Here is a 16,652-nt window from a genome sequence, read left to right on the forward strand (position 1 = left end):
CATCTATACCCACTAGTCCTTAAGGGTAATTTAGACCGACCAGTTAAACGATCAGTCGTGTTTTTGAAGTGTGGGAGGAAGCTGGAGTACCCAGAGAGAACCCCTGCATGCACAGAGAGAACATGAAACAGGGAGCAGCGCTACTGTTTGCACCATTTGGCAGAAAGGCATTGATCACACCTGATTCAGATTGATATCCATTCTTATCGTTTTTTTAACGTGCATATGAAAGTATCGCATTAGAAAAAGTCACAAAATTCAAATTAACTTTTTCAATTTAGCAAAAGACGTTTTTATGCTCGCTTGAGATGGTTTTTAGCTTTTATGAAAAAGAGTTAATGTGATAACAGGGGGTGGAAACACATTTGCTGAATAAGTTCTAACGTAGCAAACGCTCCCATTCACTGTTGGCTCAGTGCCTTACCAGAGGCACCAAACTCTGAGAATTTTCAAAGTCCAAACTTCCAGTTGGAGGGCAGGACTCTTTCTCCATGTTAGTTGGCAAACTCTACTTCCTGTTTGTTACCGCCACACATCAACATCTGATGAAAATACACTTTACATTTACAGTACCAGTAGATGGAAACAAAACTATTTTGCCTTTTTTTGTGACATTTTAAACCTTCATATTTACATATTTCTGGTATGCCCATAAATCTGGCGCACAAGCAACATCCGCATGCGAGAGACGATTAATTAATTTAATCTCTAATGTTTTAGAACTCCTGAAGAAAATCTTGTTAGATTTTTTAGAGCATCGTGAATGCTGCATAACATTTATGCTGGATTTATTGCACAAAAAGCTTTTGGATATATCTGGGGCACTCTTGATGAAAGTCAGTCTAATTTATAAAAACAAGCCAGATAATAATTGAGTCACTGCTGATGATGATCTGTTCACTCACAGTTCTTTTGCAGTCAGAGGCTTAAAACTGCTGAATGAACTAAAACTTCCACTGATGTTCAGATTTCTGTGGTTTTAACCCATTGCTGCAGAGCTCTGGGCGTGCCGGCGTTATGAACAACACGGTGAAGAGGCTGTTCGGGTGCCAACGAGCTTTCAGATGATATTCTGTAGAATAATGTCTCATTATTTGAATGTAAATAACTGAACCTGATGACAGAGGCTTGATAAAACCTCATTCTGGTGGAGCTTCCAGAGCCTGTGTGATCTGAGACCAGGTAGCCAGAAACTTTGCTCTGCCCTCAGAGATAAAGCATTGCTTGTTTACAGTCGGTTGCGACTCTTTGTGCTGTATTGATTTATGGTTGGTTGCGTAAGGCGATATTGGCTGTATTGTGTCACGTCCCCTCTAAAGCCTCTGTGGTGTAAAGATGTTAACACATGGCAGTCGGTTACGAAAATGGTCCGAGCTCGGAACAGCTTCCCAAGAGCCTGCCCGACCAGAACCTTCACACGGCCCATTTATCTGAACCGGCTCTCACCCGCAGCAGGCCTCACTCCGAGGAGCGGCTCGGAAAAGTCATCAGTTCCTCATTACCGTCATTATTATAATTATGTTCTATATTAAGGCGCAGAAACGAGGCCAGATGAGAGTGTGTGAACCACCGGCGGGACACGTGCTGCAGCAGTGCGGCCCGTTCCGTCCCGCCGACGCACCCCTCGCCCTCTTGACAGAACGGACCGCCGCTTTTAGGAGCAGGTTGTTTGTTTGGGCTCAAAACAGAAGAGTGCTGGTTGCCATGGGAACCTGGGTTGTGTGTTTGGAGAAATCTTCAGCCAAAGCCGCCTTCATCCTGATGAGAGGAAACCACCCAGAACGCTTACTGAAAGAAAAAGGTGGGGTTCATTACGTAACGGCTCTCCTTTATTTCTGGAAAAGTTCAAGCAGAGCTGGCAGCCAATCAGAACACAGCAGCACCGTGTTGACGCAGACATCGGATCAGAGCCAGGTCCATTTCTTCCTGTACTAAAGGAGGGAGGTGTCATTTCTCTTTCAGTTGGATTAATTTCCTCAAACACGTCTGAACTCTACATCCTGCCACTCTTCTGATTTTACTACAAACTCGACCAATCAGAAAGGACCATACCTCCCAGTTCCAGTTCAGCAAAGTCTGTCTGTTTGTTTTTGTGATGGTAGGAGACCAAAGAGGAGTCTAATGGTTGCTATGGAGACATGATGAATAAAGTTGAAAGTGGTTCATGAGTGCTGTGTTGCAACTGTAGGACCAAATCTGTAATTCCTACAATATTTTACTGTCGTGTGTTGGGTCTCTCAGGTTCTGAAAATTGTCCGACAAACTTAAAATCTTAAAAAGCAGACAGGTGTGCTGGTTTCCTCTCCAGTCATTTCTACATGGGTAGATTCATTTTCTGTTTATCCAGCGGCTGCTCAGCCTGGGTCTTTCTGCATGGAGTTTATATGGGTGGGTTTTCTCCACGTGGACTGACAACCTGTCCAGGTTGTACCCTATCCTCTTATTTCCTCTTCTTCTTGCCATTTGTTTCTCCATAACAGAACCACTGAGCCATTGTTTGTTAGATTTGTCAAATATTTGAAAAACCATAAGATTAATCCTGATCTGGATGCCTCTAGCCCTGTAGTTGACCCATTAGGTGCTCTAGTTTGGTTTGTCTCCAACAGTTTGGGTTTCCTTAGATGAAGATCTAAACACTGTTAGGACCATGCAAACATTGGCTTGTTTACTCGGTTCTGATTTGCACATCTGGACTCAAACCCAAACAGGTTTGTTAGCGTAGCAGCTCAAATCGATAGATCTTCAGACAGATCTGTTGTTTTTACAGCCAACAACCAGTTCAGACCAGTTAAAGGTCATGTTTACTGCTTCACACCAAGCCTCAGATATCATCTTTGAAATCCACCATTCACCATCTGCAGAGATGCTATAAAAATGACGATGATTCATCAAGTGACGTCGTCTGTTCTGTTTACCTCCCTAATAAAAAAAAGAGCCGCAGTGAGAAGCTGTGAAAATGTGTCAGACTATTTCCTTTGGGATCTCTGCGGTCTCCAGACTCATCACAACTGATGAGGTCCTACGTTTTGGTGGGCGAGTTTTTCTATAAACTCAAAACGAAACTGGCTGGTCTGAACGACGTCACAGAGGTTCAGAAATTCATCAGAAACTTCTGACACTGTGGGGCAAAGATAATGAAGGTGTTCACCAGAGACTGAGATGACTTTAGTTCTGCCAGTTTGCCAATGAATACTCTACTGTATCCATACTTACTGCATTTTCCTTTCTGTGGTCTGGATGTGTAGTTCTTGAGCTTTATGAGGGCCTTTTATGTGGACTTTGGGGAGGCAGTTACTAATTTTCAGTCCAAAACTAGAACATTTACTGGGATTACTTACCAAGCAGAATTACAAAGACCTAAAATGGTTCAATGTAATGGATATTTCAGGTGCTTACTTGAGGTTTTCCCCTAAATCTTGCAAATATGACTTTCAGATTCTGTTGATATGCTTATGGTGGACATTAAGACTGGACTCTTATCAATGCCTGGGTGTTCACCTGAACAATAAACTGGTCAGGACTCAGCTGACTACCTACTGAGGGCTTTGGGAGTGCAGGGGGCGCTGTTGAAAATCTTTCTGCATCCAAAGTCATATAAAGGAGCATTACCGCAGGTCCTTCCCTTCCTCTCCACAGCTGTTTGACTCTGTAATCATCACTGCTCCCAACAAACTCAGAAACTCAGTGTTTACATCCCTGCTGGTATCTGCACAGTTGTAAAGTTCTTGTGAAACACTATTTTTGGTTTACTGAATTAGAATCTGTTATTTGTGGCTTCAGGAATAACTTAATTGGAGTTTGAAAGGTTTTTTGGAAGATTTGCTTGTAAAGTCTCCAGAGTAAAGACTCCTCTTCAACATGTAAAAAGGCATAAAAAACTTTTGCTTATACTCTTCATTCCTGATGTCAGATTTCCTAAGGGGTGAAATTACTGATCATATCTAAAATAGCTAATGGGATTTGTCCAAAGAACTGTTTCCAGTGCAAGTTTAGAGCCGGTTCTTACTTAAAATCGGTGGAAAACTGGGGCTACCTTTGCAGTAATATTCCACTGAGTAAAGAATGTGAGAATCATGTGTGGGCTAGTTCACCTTCTGCCTGTTTAGAAAATATTAAAAGTCCTTTATCGTGTGGCATTCGTGGATATAGACTCCTGGTTTACTTTTTTTTTTAAATATCATTTTATCTTTTGTTTGTTTGTATTTTGGGGTTTTATGTTTTCAATGCACAAAGAAAAGTTTCAGAACTGACAAGAAATTGAACTTTGGCCAAGAAATTTGGTGAATTTAACCCCAGAAAGAATTAAAACGGTGTCATCTGCATAAAAACAAACAAAGTTACAAAAACTCAAAGTGGTGTAAACTGAGTGGTTAGAGATGGTCTTGGCTTTAACACCCTTTGGGTTTAACATCTACTGCATGTTTAACTAAAGAAGATGAGCAGATTGTTGCGGCTGACAAGGCGGGTGATGGGTCGAAGTTTCTTTTACACCTTCCCTCCTACTAGCTTTCATCTCAGGAGTACATCAATCACAATGGTGTTTTTTTTAGCTCTGTTTCCGCTTCGGTTTCAGTCTGTGTGCATGGTGTTAGTGAAACTGGCAGCGGGTTACAGAGCTGCAGAGGCATAATGAAGGCTCTTCTTCTGTCTGTGGATTACTTGATTTAATTTCTGCTGTGAGTGTCCTGCACAGAGAACTTGTAGGTTTGACAGACTGCATCCTGTTGACTTACAGGAGTCGACCTGCAGCTTTGCATTCAATGGGTGCAGCTTAAACAGAAAAATATTAGTGCCATCACCCGGTTACTTGACAGGAAACTCGATGATCTGCTGTGTGACGTTGCACCTCTCAGGTCTGGCGTTGGGTGTTTAATCTGTCACGTTAAAAATTTTTATGTGACAGATTTGAGAAAAACTATTAGTAAAGACTGCTTTATCTCTGGTTCATGTCGGTTTTTGTCCAGACTTCCTCCTTCAGACAACTTTAAGAACTTCCCTACCACAGGGATTTTTTGCAGCATAATCTGGGGATATTTTTCTGCCGTGCGTTCAGAATGATCCGGTGTGCTCAGAAGGTCTTTGGAACCTCTCTGATCTAAAATCAGGGACATTCAACATGTGTGATTGTCTTTGCCTGATATCGCAGCATTTGTGGTGTTCCCCAAGGACACCACACATGGACATTTCTGTATTCTAGGAATCCAGAGTACAAAAGACAAAACAACTGCTATGGCGCACCAGAAAGTCCAGCTAACGTAGATATTTACCACAAACTATTGCCATGTTTGTTTACTCTGAACTCGTGTTTGATCTTGTGAGATTTCCCAACTAACACCTGAATGTTGGTGAGTGAAATCGGTTTGTGTATGGAGTGTCGTCTGGGCACTACAAACTGTACATAACATGTTATACCTAAGATTTTTTTATCATCATGTATCAAGTCTCTTAGGTTTTGAAAATAGGCCAATAACTGTAAAACTCTGCCTTGTGTAGTCCAAGCAGGTTAAGTTTTAAAATCCAAAGAATTGGAGAAAATCTGGTCTAAAATGTTCTGCTGTTCAAGAGTCGCCAGCCTGAGCAACACAACAATGCCTGGCACTCTTAGGATGCAGTTAAATTAAATAATCTTGATGTTAAAGCAGTTTTTCTCTAAATTGCATCAGCAATCAGAGGAACCAGTACTTGCTTCCTTGTGGATGCACCCTACGCCTCTGTCCCCATTGGCCAGCAGCCTCCACCCCAGGGTCCAGCTCAGAGTGGTTGTAGGGTGGATCCTACTGGCTGGGATCAGACAATAGGCAGGGAGACCCTGGCCCGATACGGAGAGGGAGATAACGGCCGAGAGTTTCACATGGGAACTACGTGGATTAGACTGGCAGAAAAGAGGAAGGTCAATGAAGATTCAAGAAAGCCTCGAACCAGCAGCAGCCACAAAGAAAGCTTCCTGATTACCACAGTCCTGTCATTCTGACTCAGGAGCTGACTTTAATAAATAAAAATTTACATTTCTGGTCAATCAGGGAGTAAGAAGGGTGCATCAAACTGTCACGCTTTGTATTTTAAATTGGACTTTCAGGAAACAACAAAGGGTCTGCTTATAGTTGAGTTAAATATAAAAGTGTTTGCTGTATATGTACTCTCTTCGTATCTACAGCCGACTTTTCCTTGAGCAAGTCACGTATTTCCTAATTGCTCTTAATGGAGCATGCAGGGTAAAGTGCAAGACTGTTGGACAGCTGCAAAAAGCTGAAGGTTCAAAAGAAGTATTCATGCACAGTTTCCTCCTTCACTGGTTAAAAAAAGGCTCAAGAACTGATGCATTTACTGCGGTAATTAGGCTTAAATGCCTTAATCAGACCCAGCAGCACCGGCGGCGCCGTGCTCAGGGGCTTTTCCTATCTGCAGGATCTCTGGGTTTCAGTTATTATCCCTGAACCTTCGTCGGACCTTTGGAGAACCTGTTTCCTGAAGCGGTGCGTGGGATAAGAGTAGCCCTCCAAGTTCAGGTTTGGTTTAAAAGGCAAGAAGTCAGTTCAGTGTTTAAAATCTGGAGGTGAACTTTCTCTGAATAATAATGTCTTTATACCAATTTCTGGATAATTCTGAACTCTGGAGCTGGTCAACTAGAAACTGGAATAATAAATCAGCCCAACTGTTTTAAAAAATGCCATGAAGCAGATGGTACGACAGTAAAACAAAAGTTAATTGAGGTTTCATCCAGATTCACTCAGGTTAGCCCAGGAACCATTGTAGAGCTGATGATCCAAGTGATCGTCACCTTGCATATCCAACCAGAGTCCCTCCCTCCTTTGGGAAAAGCTGTGGAAAACCTTCAGTTACTGTTCTCAGACTTGGACTAGGACTCTTGAAAACATCAAGCTGGGCTCTGATTGATCTAACAGCTCCTAAAATGGACAATGAATTAAGGCAGCCATTTCCCAAACTACTGACCCTTTGTTGCAGAAACCCAAAGCTGTTCCTTCTTGGTGGTGATAACCCTAAAGAACTGCGATCTCTGTCTGCAGAACCTGATGGCCAAAGCGTTGTACGATAACGTGCCGGAGTCTCCCGAGGAGCTGGCCTTCAGGAAGGGGGACATCCTGACCGTCATCGAGCAGAACACAGGCGGACTGGAAGGATGGTGGCTCTGCTCTCTGCACGGCCGCCAGGGGATCGCCCCCGGCAACCGTCTGAAGCTGCTGATCGGCCCGATGTTTGAGGCCCAGCCATCGGCCACCGCCCAGGCACCACCTCAGAGCCTCCAACAGACGACGACTTCGGGGGCCCAGGGCCTCTACAAGCAGCCGCAGGGAATCTACCAGGTTCCTGCAGGACAGGACATCTATCAAGTCCCACCGAGAATCACCCTGGCTGCCGAGAGCCCACACAGCAAGGCGAGTCATTTTCATTTCCCTCAGCTAACCATAACCACTGCTCTCTTTATCAGGTAATCTGTCAGTCTGACTGTTGATTAATTAGATTCAGGATGAGAGACAATAATTTCCAGGTTTTCATTTTAACGAGAGGCTGGACCCGCTGATTTCTCTGATTAGTGCTTGATAAATGTCTCATTAACAAAAGCAGCTGCTGGAGTTAAAATGGTCTTCATCAACAGTTTTCCAGGTTTATTTTTGGCTGCTTTTTCATGCATTTGTTCAAGCAGAATTATAGGCTTTCCACTTTACCATAATATTTTCTGAATGTTGTCAACAAATCATCAATGACTCGTATATTTCCACGTTTCCATGTGATTCAAACATTTGTTCCGCGAGAAAAATAAACTACATGGAATAAATGTTGTCCAGCCACGACAAAACTTAAGATCTGTGATTAAGATATTTGAGGCAGATTTACATTTTGTAATGAATTTAAGACATTCTAAGGCCTCAATTTTTTTATAAAGGAATTTGATACTTTCTAAGAATGAGCAGAGTCTCTGGAATAAGGCTGACTCTTTCTGCATGTGCTCCAAAAGGTTGAAGAACTGCATCTAATTTTCCTAAGTGTGCATTTTGAGAAGTTTCTAGGTGTTTCAGGGAGAAGTTAAGAGGCTATAAACTTTAGAGATATTTAAATCCAAAGATGCAGCGTTTGTATCCATCATGACCGTAATTCAGTGGCAGGTCTGTGCTGAGACACGATGAGAAAATGTCCTCATTTATCGAAGCGTTTAACTGGTTCCAGCACCTCAGACGCGATCGGCCCTCCAGGAGACGGATGGTAATTAGATGCTCTGTCAGTTTTTGGCGTCTTGAGGGTCTGTTTTTGATTCTTTTAAGACGATCTACTGCGGCCGTCATAGAAACGAGCTGGGTGTGTTTCCGAATAAACAGGCTGCCGGCGCCAGCAGCTTAGCGCTCGATTCGCTGCACAGCGACGGCTTAAAGGACACGTCTGTCAATCACTCCCGCAGGTTTAGCCCAGAGCTGGTATTAAGGTGGAAAATGAACGGCGTCTCTAATGAGTGGCTGCTTTGTGCTGTAATCCTGTTACTGTGCGGATGAGATGAGGTTCTGGACGTGTATCAGGCCCACGGATCAGTTTAGGGTGATTGTTCCTGTGATTTAAAGAGATAGTCCTGAGAAAGACCGACTCTGCTGACCGAAAATCCACCGACTGGTCCAGTTAAAGCCCGTTGCCTACTGGACGTTGTTTTACTGGATTTAGATTAGACTGTTCAGTAGTGAGGTGAATCATCTGAGCTTTAAATTAGGATTTATTCATAGGAAAATTAACCAATTTAACGTTAAGATCATGAATGAATTGCTGTCGATTAAACGTTGTGGATTTTAATCAGATTATAATTGAAATAAACTGGAAAAAAACACAAAGCACAGAATTGAACTGGAATATAATTGATCTGATCAGAACTGTTGGTGGTATTTGTATCGTACTGGATTTAACTGGATCGTCCTGAGTTTGATTTTAGTCTTTATTGGATTAAAACTAGGTTATAATTGCATTAAATGGATCAGAAAAAGGTGTTATGATATTATTGGACTGAATTAACAAGCATTGATTTAAAATGAGCTGAACAGCATTGATTTGGGTTGGTTTGAATTAAGCTGTATTATATTTGGACAAACTGGAATGAATGGAGTAGGAGTGGTTTGAATTGATTTTAATTTAAATATTTCCTGCTGATTAAATCGAATTTTAATTTACTGAACATGAAAAATCAACTGAAATATGAACTGTACTAAAATTCATTTTGACAGAAACAAAACTTATTATTGCGAAGTGGATTGGTTTAAATGTATCTTTTGTATTTGATGAAAACTGGATTTAATTGGTTGAACTGGACAGGAATATGAGTCCAGTTGGGTTTAATAGTTTGAATTGTTTCTACCTGAATTCAAACAAACTGAATAAACTGAACAGGATCAGAAAATAAAAAGATTTCAGTCCTGAACTGAATTTTATTGGATGAAAATGAGTAGAAGTGAGGCTGATTCCCAGCTGCTGAACCAGTCTTCCCAGTAATGACTGTACATTAAGCCCAGTAGCCACAGAGGAAAGGTTCTGCTGGTCTTTGTGTCCCGGTTCCTTCCAGCTCATCCAGTTGTTCAGAGGTTCTGATGTGGAAACGGACCCAGAGGTTTGACGTACCTCCATACTGGGACTATACTGGGATCCAGAGCGCCGGGGTTCTGGGAGGCCTGCAGCTGATATCCTCTGTTTCCTCAGACTCGCCGCCTACAGACGGGCCGGGTTCAGAGTTCAGTTCAGCTCTTATCGGCTCTTCCAGACGCTTTTTTCTTTCTTCTCTTCCTGCTCCACTCCTTCCTCCTCCTCGGCGTCCCGACGCTGACCCAATCTGCTACTGCAGCAACAAAAGCTTTAACGATCAGCAGCACAAATTCAGGAAGTTTATGGGCTCCAGGGGCGTGTCATCGGGTTTGATAAAACTTCAGGTGACCGGATTGTTGAACACGATGATCTGAGTTTCAGATCCTCCAGACGTCTGAGATTCCTCTGAAGCTCATAAATCAGCAGAACAATCCGCTCTGCTCTGCGTTTCCCCCAAATGGAAACTTTGAAGCAATAAATGTAATCAAGTATTAGAGGACAGCCGGAGGAATGCAGGGCATGCTGGGCTGAAGGCATTCACAGCCTCTTTAACCATAAACTCAAACCAAAACAGATTCCTTCTCATGCCGAAGGAAACAAAGAAAACTGGATCGGTTCTGGAGACCAAAATATCTGTCTGAGAAATCAGACTGAACTAAACCAGCAACAGTGCAACGGTTCCCAAACTTTCCACATGGTTTTAAAACACGTAAAAAATCTACTTTTAGACTTTTCTCACTTTTTATTCACTATTCAATAATTATTTCATTTGTTTAGCTTAAATGTTGCCTTATAACTTCTGATTTTAGTTGAACAGGAGTTCTTAGACATAAATAATATTCAATGTGGCCTTTATTAATAAATTCAATTATTTTTTCTAAATCGATACCTCTTTTACAGGAGAATGTCACATTTTATCTCAGAAACAAACTTCCTGGTTGAATAAAAATGATTTAAAATTCAAATTAGCCAGGGGTATTTAGCATTACCCTCCTAAATATATTAAACATGGAGGAAAAATAACCCTGACCCCGCCGTCTCCTTGGCAGCATCATGCTGTGGGGGAGGAGAGGGAAACAGGCATGTTTCTGTGTCAGAATGGCTCAATTAAAATCCAGTTTAGTTCCTCCTGTCGGTCTCATTCAGAATGATAATCCCTTATGCTCTCAGTATGGTCGTCATGGCGATAAGCCCATCAGGGCCGCATCAACAGTACAGTATCCGTCCAGAGAACATCTAGGAAGATGTTTTTGCTAGCAGCTGTCATAAATTCTCAGTGTGCATGTGACTCGGATGATAAAGGCAAGAGGTCAAAGGTCTCTTAGAGAGTTGGAAGCACAGATAAGAGAGATTTGTGGGTAATACGGTATGATTGTTTCAACGTCCTGCAGCCGTAAAGCCGGCGTGCGCTCCAGGAGTCTCTGTCAGACTGAACTGATTTTAGCCTCTGGTACTCCTGAGGCTAACAGCCTGGAAACATCCATCATTTCTTAGAAACTAAACGCTGGACTTAAGACACATCCAATAGCATTACAGATTACTGCAGCGACGGATTAAACTGCTGCTTTGATCACAGCAGATGATCTTCATTAGAGCCAAAATCGGCTCTAAGCTGTTTGGCTTTTGGAGACGGCCTGGTGGGATTCCTGCTGAATTAGTTTGGAGCTTTAACAGGCTGGAGTCACGATGGAGCTGTGACTCAGCAGAAAAGGTTCCTGCAGCCTGGATGTAGCAGAGCAGACTGCTGCACGCCGCTAGCCTTCAGATCGATGCAAACAGGCGGCTGAAGGCCACAGAGGAGGACGGCTGCATGATTCGTGTATGCAGGCCATTAGCAGGAGGGAAGAGGTGGTTGAGAACAAAACCAATCAAAAGGTGTGAAACACGAATGGAGGTGATAAAATTAACCGCAGGCAGAAAAAAGGTGCCTCCCTTTGGTGAGACCGACTCGTCCTTTTCTTTCTGCTTGTGTTCACAGTTCTGCTGTTTTGGCAGAAACGAACCTCACAGTGCAGGAGGAGACTTTATCTACACCAACACATTTAAAACAAACGGCAAAAACATAATCTAAACACTTAATATTACACTACAGTTAGTGCTGCTAAAATACTTTTTAACAACTTAAGAAATAATGTTTTTAAGTTTTATCGTTGTGAATTTTAATAGACTTGAGAAAAATACTGAATAAATTGAAACTAAGGAGTTTCCTTTAACTGTGTTTTGTTTTGTAGGATATAACAAACTGATATTTGATGGTTTTTTAGTCAGGCTATCTGCTCCAGTAGCCAGAGTTCTCTACTGTAGTTTAACAACAGCCTTACTTTAATAATGTCGCTCCTTTGGTTCACATACCCCGACTCTTTTTAGAGTTTTTTGCAAGTGGAAACATTTTTGAATGTTTAAAATTAAGTATCTTTGCTAATGAGAGAAAACTGTAGCAGCCAGCTGACCAGCATTGCTTCTCATTCCAAGGATTTCAGAAACCAAAAGTATTAATAGGTTGTAAAAATTGAGATTGAAAACATGGAAAACCTCAGAGTTGTTTAAGTTATTTAGCTGCATTAAGAACAAAAAGCCTAAGAGCTTCAGTCAGGTAGAAACTAATGGGAGATAATCAGATTAAAATTAAATCTATGAGCATAAACGATTCAACCAGAAACACTCAGTTTACATAAAGGCTGAATATATCTTTTTTTTCCCCTTTATTCCATCTGAAACCAGAAGACTCAATAATTATAACAGCATAATTTAAGTTTTTGCTGGTATATAAAAGTTCTTTATGATTTTAATTTTCTGATTACAGAAGAAAAGATTTCTTCCCTTCTTGTCGACATTATGAGTAATGGAGGATGAACTCAACATCCTGTTTGCACTTCAGCCTTGAACAAAGTCTTTTATATCAGACGGAGCATTTGAATGCGGCTCAGTGGCTTAAAGCGAAAACATGATATCATCGCTGATGTCATGTAACGTTTAAATGTGTTTGAATTACGACTGAAAAGCTCAGCCTGCCTGAACGCGACCCTGACGACCCAAAACAAACAAGGCGCTGCTGAAAGAGCCTCGAGTCGCTCACCGTCACACGCAGGCGAGTTTACAAGGCGTCTGTAAATGCTGCCGGGATCCAGGTGTGTAGCCCCGCCCCTTCCTGGCCCCTCTCACCTATGTAGGAAAGGGTTTTCTCCGTTTCTGTTGCTCCTGGTGACATCATCACTCTACGATCCTCAATGTGCCGCCGATGAACCCTGCAGTGGAAACAGAGGGAGGAGACGGGGAGGTTACGGAGCAGACAGGAAACAACATGGCGTACATGTCGCTGCAGAGCAGAGGCTGAGCCGCCATCTTTTTATTGCTGGTAGTTAGACGTTATATTAAGCTCTTATTTTGAAGTCTGTTTACACAGCAGTTCTGTTTCCTATTCTCATGTTCTCTTTCTGTTTTTCAAAAAACTTTGAGTAAATGGCAAGCATACCACAAATGAGTGAAAGAGGCAAACAAAATAACAAAATAGGCAAACAAAACTGGTTGTTTTATATAAACAAACAACCAGATGTGTTAAATAAACTAATACATGCAAAAATTCACATTTATGAATTTCTTTACGAGTCGCCTCATGTTCTCTTTATGAAACATGTTGGGTGTCAACATGATTGAATTTAGCACTTTAGCATTAGCACCCTCTAAATACCTTGATGGTGTAGCACATTAGCATTAGCGTAGTACTTTAGCAATAGGTACCATACTATGGAAACTATGGAAATCTCATTTCTGTGCTCAGATTTCTGCACATGCAAGTTTGAATGGTTTGCGTAGCGCTTCAGCGTTAGAACTAATGTTTATGATTAGTGCTTTAGGGTGAAGAGTGGTGGCCACTGCTGTTTAAATGCTTTTTAATGGATACATTCAGTGGTTCTGACGGTTAGGTGAAGCAGCTTCTCACTCAGTTTTAGTCCAGTTGAGCTGAATAATTATCTCTGGTTCTGCTCGTCATCAGAACTCTGATCATGTCGGTTTATTTCAGAGATCCATCCATGGTTTAGGATTCAGTTCTGACCCCACATGCTCGCTGCATGACGCACCAACAGGAATCCCAGCTATGAACTCCTGAAATCACCAGGTTGAGATGGGAATTACGGGAAACACACAAACTACCGTTAGGCAGATGAATGAAATTCCTTTCCATAGAAGGAGTTTGGTTTTCCGCTTTACATTTTTTCCTCTTGTTCCTTTCAGAAATTTTGCCCAACTTTCCCCAGAAGTGTTAATCCTGCTCTGAGGTCATGTTCCATGTTCCCCCCTGACAGCAGAGACTTATCAGGGGATTAACCCGAGCCTCTGCCAGGAAGTCAGACGTATGGTTCCTATTTTCCAGCCCTGCTAATGAACCTGCTCCATCCAGAGTGGTGGTAGCTGATCTTGGGGGCAGAGGAGGAGGACTGCGCTCGGGAAAGACATTCCCAGCATTCCTGGCTTCCCTCTGAAGGTCTGTTGCGCTGCAGCTAACGGCTCTGAGACGACGAGGCCGGGGAGGGGGTCAGGGTGTTGGGGAGCTGATTAGCACCGACAGGAAACGGTGATAAAACATTAACAGGGTCAAAGATTTCCCCATGAAAGTGAAAGCAGTCAGTGTTGGGTTTCTCCGGATGAAAGTCTTGAAGTTTTATGAAACGCTCTGGTTGGAGGTTGAGCTTTAATCAGTGATATAATGATTATCTCAGCAGGAGTAAAGCTGATGCCAGATTCTGCTTCAGCTTTTTTTCTGCTCATAAAGTCGTTCTCCAGCCCAGAAATGTGCAGCTTTAAATAAAATAAAGCTCAAGTTAAAATTGTGCTCATTTTATTCCTCACAGCTGCTCAAAGTTTGATTCAGCTTGAATCATTTTCCAGTGCAGCCCGTGGCTGAAGTCCAAACAGCTTCTTGAATTACATTTCTCTAGCTAAAGACCCGACTTCAGCGTTCTAGCTAAAATGACAGAGCTGCAAAAATATTGAATCCCAGTAATCATCAGTCTTCAGTACGATAACGTGACAGCAGAGGACTCCTTAGATGCAATGTTTCATAACCTGGAGGATTTCATGTACCATGCCTTCAAATGGTGGTAAAACTGGCCGATCAGATGGACTTTAACATCTTTTCATGCCTACATCTGATCTACTTTTGATTATTAAGAGAAAAGAAAGAGGGAACTGTGAGGTAAGCACCACTGATCTTAATATTACAGTGCTGAAATTTCTGCACATGCAGGATTCTGTTGCAAATCTCTGATTATTGCAGGGCTGCAACTTTCGATTGGTGGGAAGATCATAAAACTGTTTCAGTTTATTATCAATCAATCAACTTTATTTGCATCGCACATTTCAGCAACAAGGCATTTCAAAGTGCTTTACATTATAAAAACACACAAATATAAAGTCATGGAACACAGTGCATTACATTCTGTCAGGTGTCGTCGTTACACATCACAATGTTGATTAATGTTTCATTTATATCAAAAGCAGCTCTAAGCATTTTGGGTTTTAGCGTTAAAGGCATTCAGTGTTTTGGCTGTTTTGCAGTTTTCTGGAAGTTTATTCCAGATTTGTGGTGAATAAAAGCTGAATGCTGCTTCTCCATGATGAATACAGTCTTTATAAACTGGTGCAAATAAGACAAAACTTGGGACCCAACTTTGAAAGAATCGTCCAACAGAAAATATTAAATGTTGTCATAACTTAAATAATACAAATATCTTAAAGGAGTTGCTGTGAATGGTGATGCTGCGGCCAGGAAGGATCTCCAGTAGCAGTCAGTCATGCGACTCTAGAGAGGCCTCTGACTGAAGACTGTTGCTGTATGAGTCTCATGACATCATAACACACTAACAGCTCAATATCCGGGCAGCAGAGACGATATTCAACAGTGACAAGATCTGGATGACAATATCAGTTGTTAGGTAGCACTGCTAATCCACCTCCTTTGCTTTTGCCACTCTTCTTTAAATCTCTGTCTGGCTGTATGGTCAGAAAGCCAGGCAGAGAGATGTTAGAGTAGGGGATAAGACCCTGCAGCCTCTTCCTTTAAATGAAGTTATACATGTAAAACTCTGGTTGGGTCAATTTTTGGGCTTATTTAATATTCTCTGGCAGACAAAATTTAAGACCAGTCATTAACATATTTAAGGCCAACTGTCTTTTTAAAACATGAATGCAAGGTATTTTAAGGCCTTAATTTTAGATCCATGTATTTAAGACTTTTTAAGGATGAGCAGACACCCTGGATCACGGTCCAGTTGGAAAAACACCTGAAACAAGCCGCTCCGCTTTAAAAGAAAGTAAACTGTGAGAAAACCTGAACCAATGTCAACTCTGCTAACACTACACCAATCAGGCAGGGAGGTGGCAGCATCATGCTGGGGGATGTTTTGGTGATGGTGGTAGTGGCGAAGTGATTGGACCTCCAACGTTCTGCTGAACGGTTGAAACATGATCTCACACACGTCCACAGCGGTTGTGGGATGCAGCGGGTTAATGTTTCCCCTTCAGTGTTAATGAACACATTATTAGTCTCAGGTTGTCTGTAATTATCAGCTGCTGGGGGTTTTACTGAGCTCAGATGTTTTCTGTGCAGCTGTAGGCGTCTGTTTATGAGTCAGCTTCCTGGGTCCTGGTACCGAGATGTTATCAGGAAATATCCGCCTCAAATAGAATTACACAGGGTTACTCAAGGACGAGGAATGACAGGCAGCCAAAACAACCACAGAGCAACATGGAGTTGTTGTTTCTGACGTTGTGTGTCTCTGCGATCCAACAGGTCGTGACCCCAGTCAGAGTGGGACAGTCCTACTCCTACAGCCCCGGACAGCACAACCAGCAGGACCTGTACGACGTCCCGCCCAGCAGATCACAGGGGGTAGGTGTCCTGTTTCCACGGAAACCCCGTCACCGCCCGCTCTGTTAGCTGTTGTTACCCATCAGAACATCTAACAAACCAGACCTGGTTCTTTCATCTGAACCGCGTTATGCTGGTCTGGCAGTCCTCAGTAGAGGAGAGGATGAGACCAGAGATGAGACTTCAGGTCGTTAATGAACTCACAGACAGATGG

At 42.3% G+C, this 16,652-nt stretch overlaps 1 protein-coding gene across 2 annotated transcripts in view; it reads left to right on the forward strand.

The window, feature by feature from the left end:
* nedd9 (neural precursor cell expressed, developmentally down-regulated 9) overlaps nt 1-16,652 on the forward strand; it is a 31,189-nt gene that overhangs the window by 8,430 nt on the left and 6,107 nt on the right. For both annotated transcript variants that reach the window (XM_028036173.1, XM_028036174.1), the window contains exons 3-4: nt 7,026-7,394; nt 16,361-16,459. In XM_028036173.1, coding sequence (XP_027891974.1) covers nt 7,026-7,394; nt 16,361-16,459 — 468 coding nt within the window. The remainder of the gene's footprint in view (nt 1-7,025; nt 7,395-16,360; nt 16,460-16,652) is intronic.

This window comes from Xiphophorus couchianus, chromosome 13 (assembly GCF_001444195.1).
Source record: "Xiphophorus couchianus chromosome 13, X_couchianus-1.0, whole genome shotgun sequence".
Lineage (NCBI taxonomy): Eukaryota > Metazoa > Chordata > Actinopteri > Cyprinodontiformes > Poeciliidae > Xiphophorus > Xiphophorus couchianus.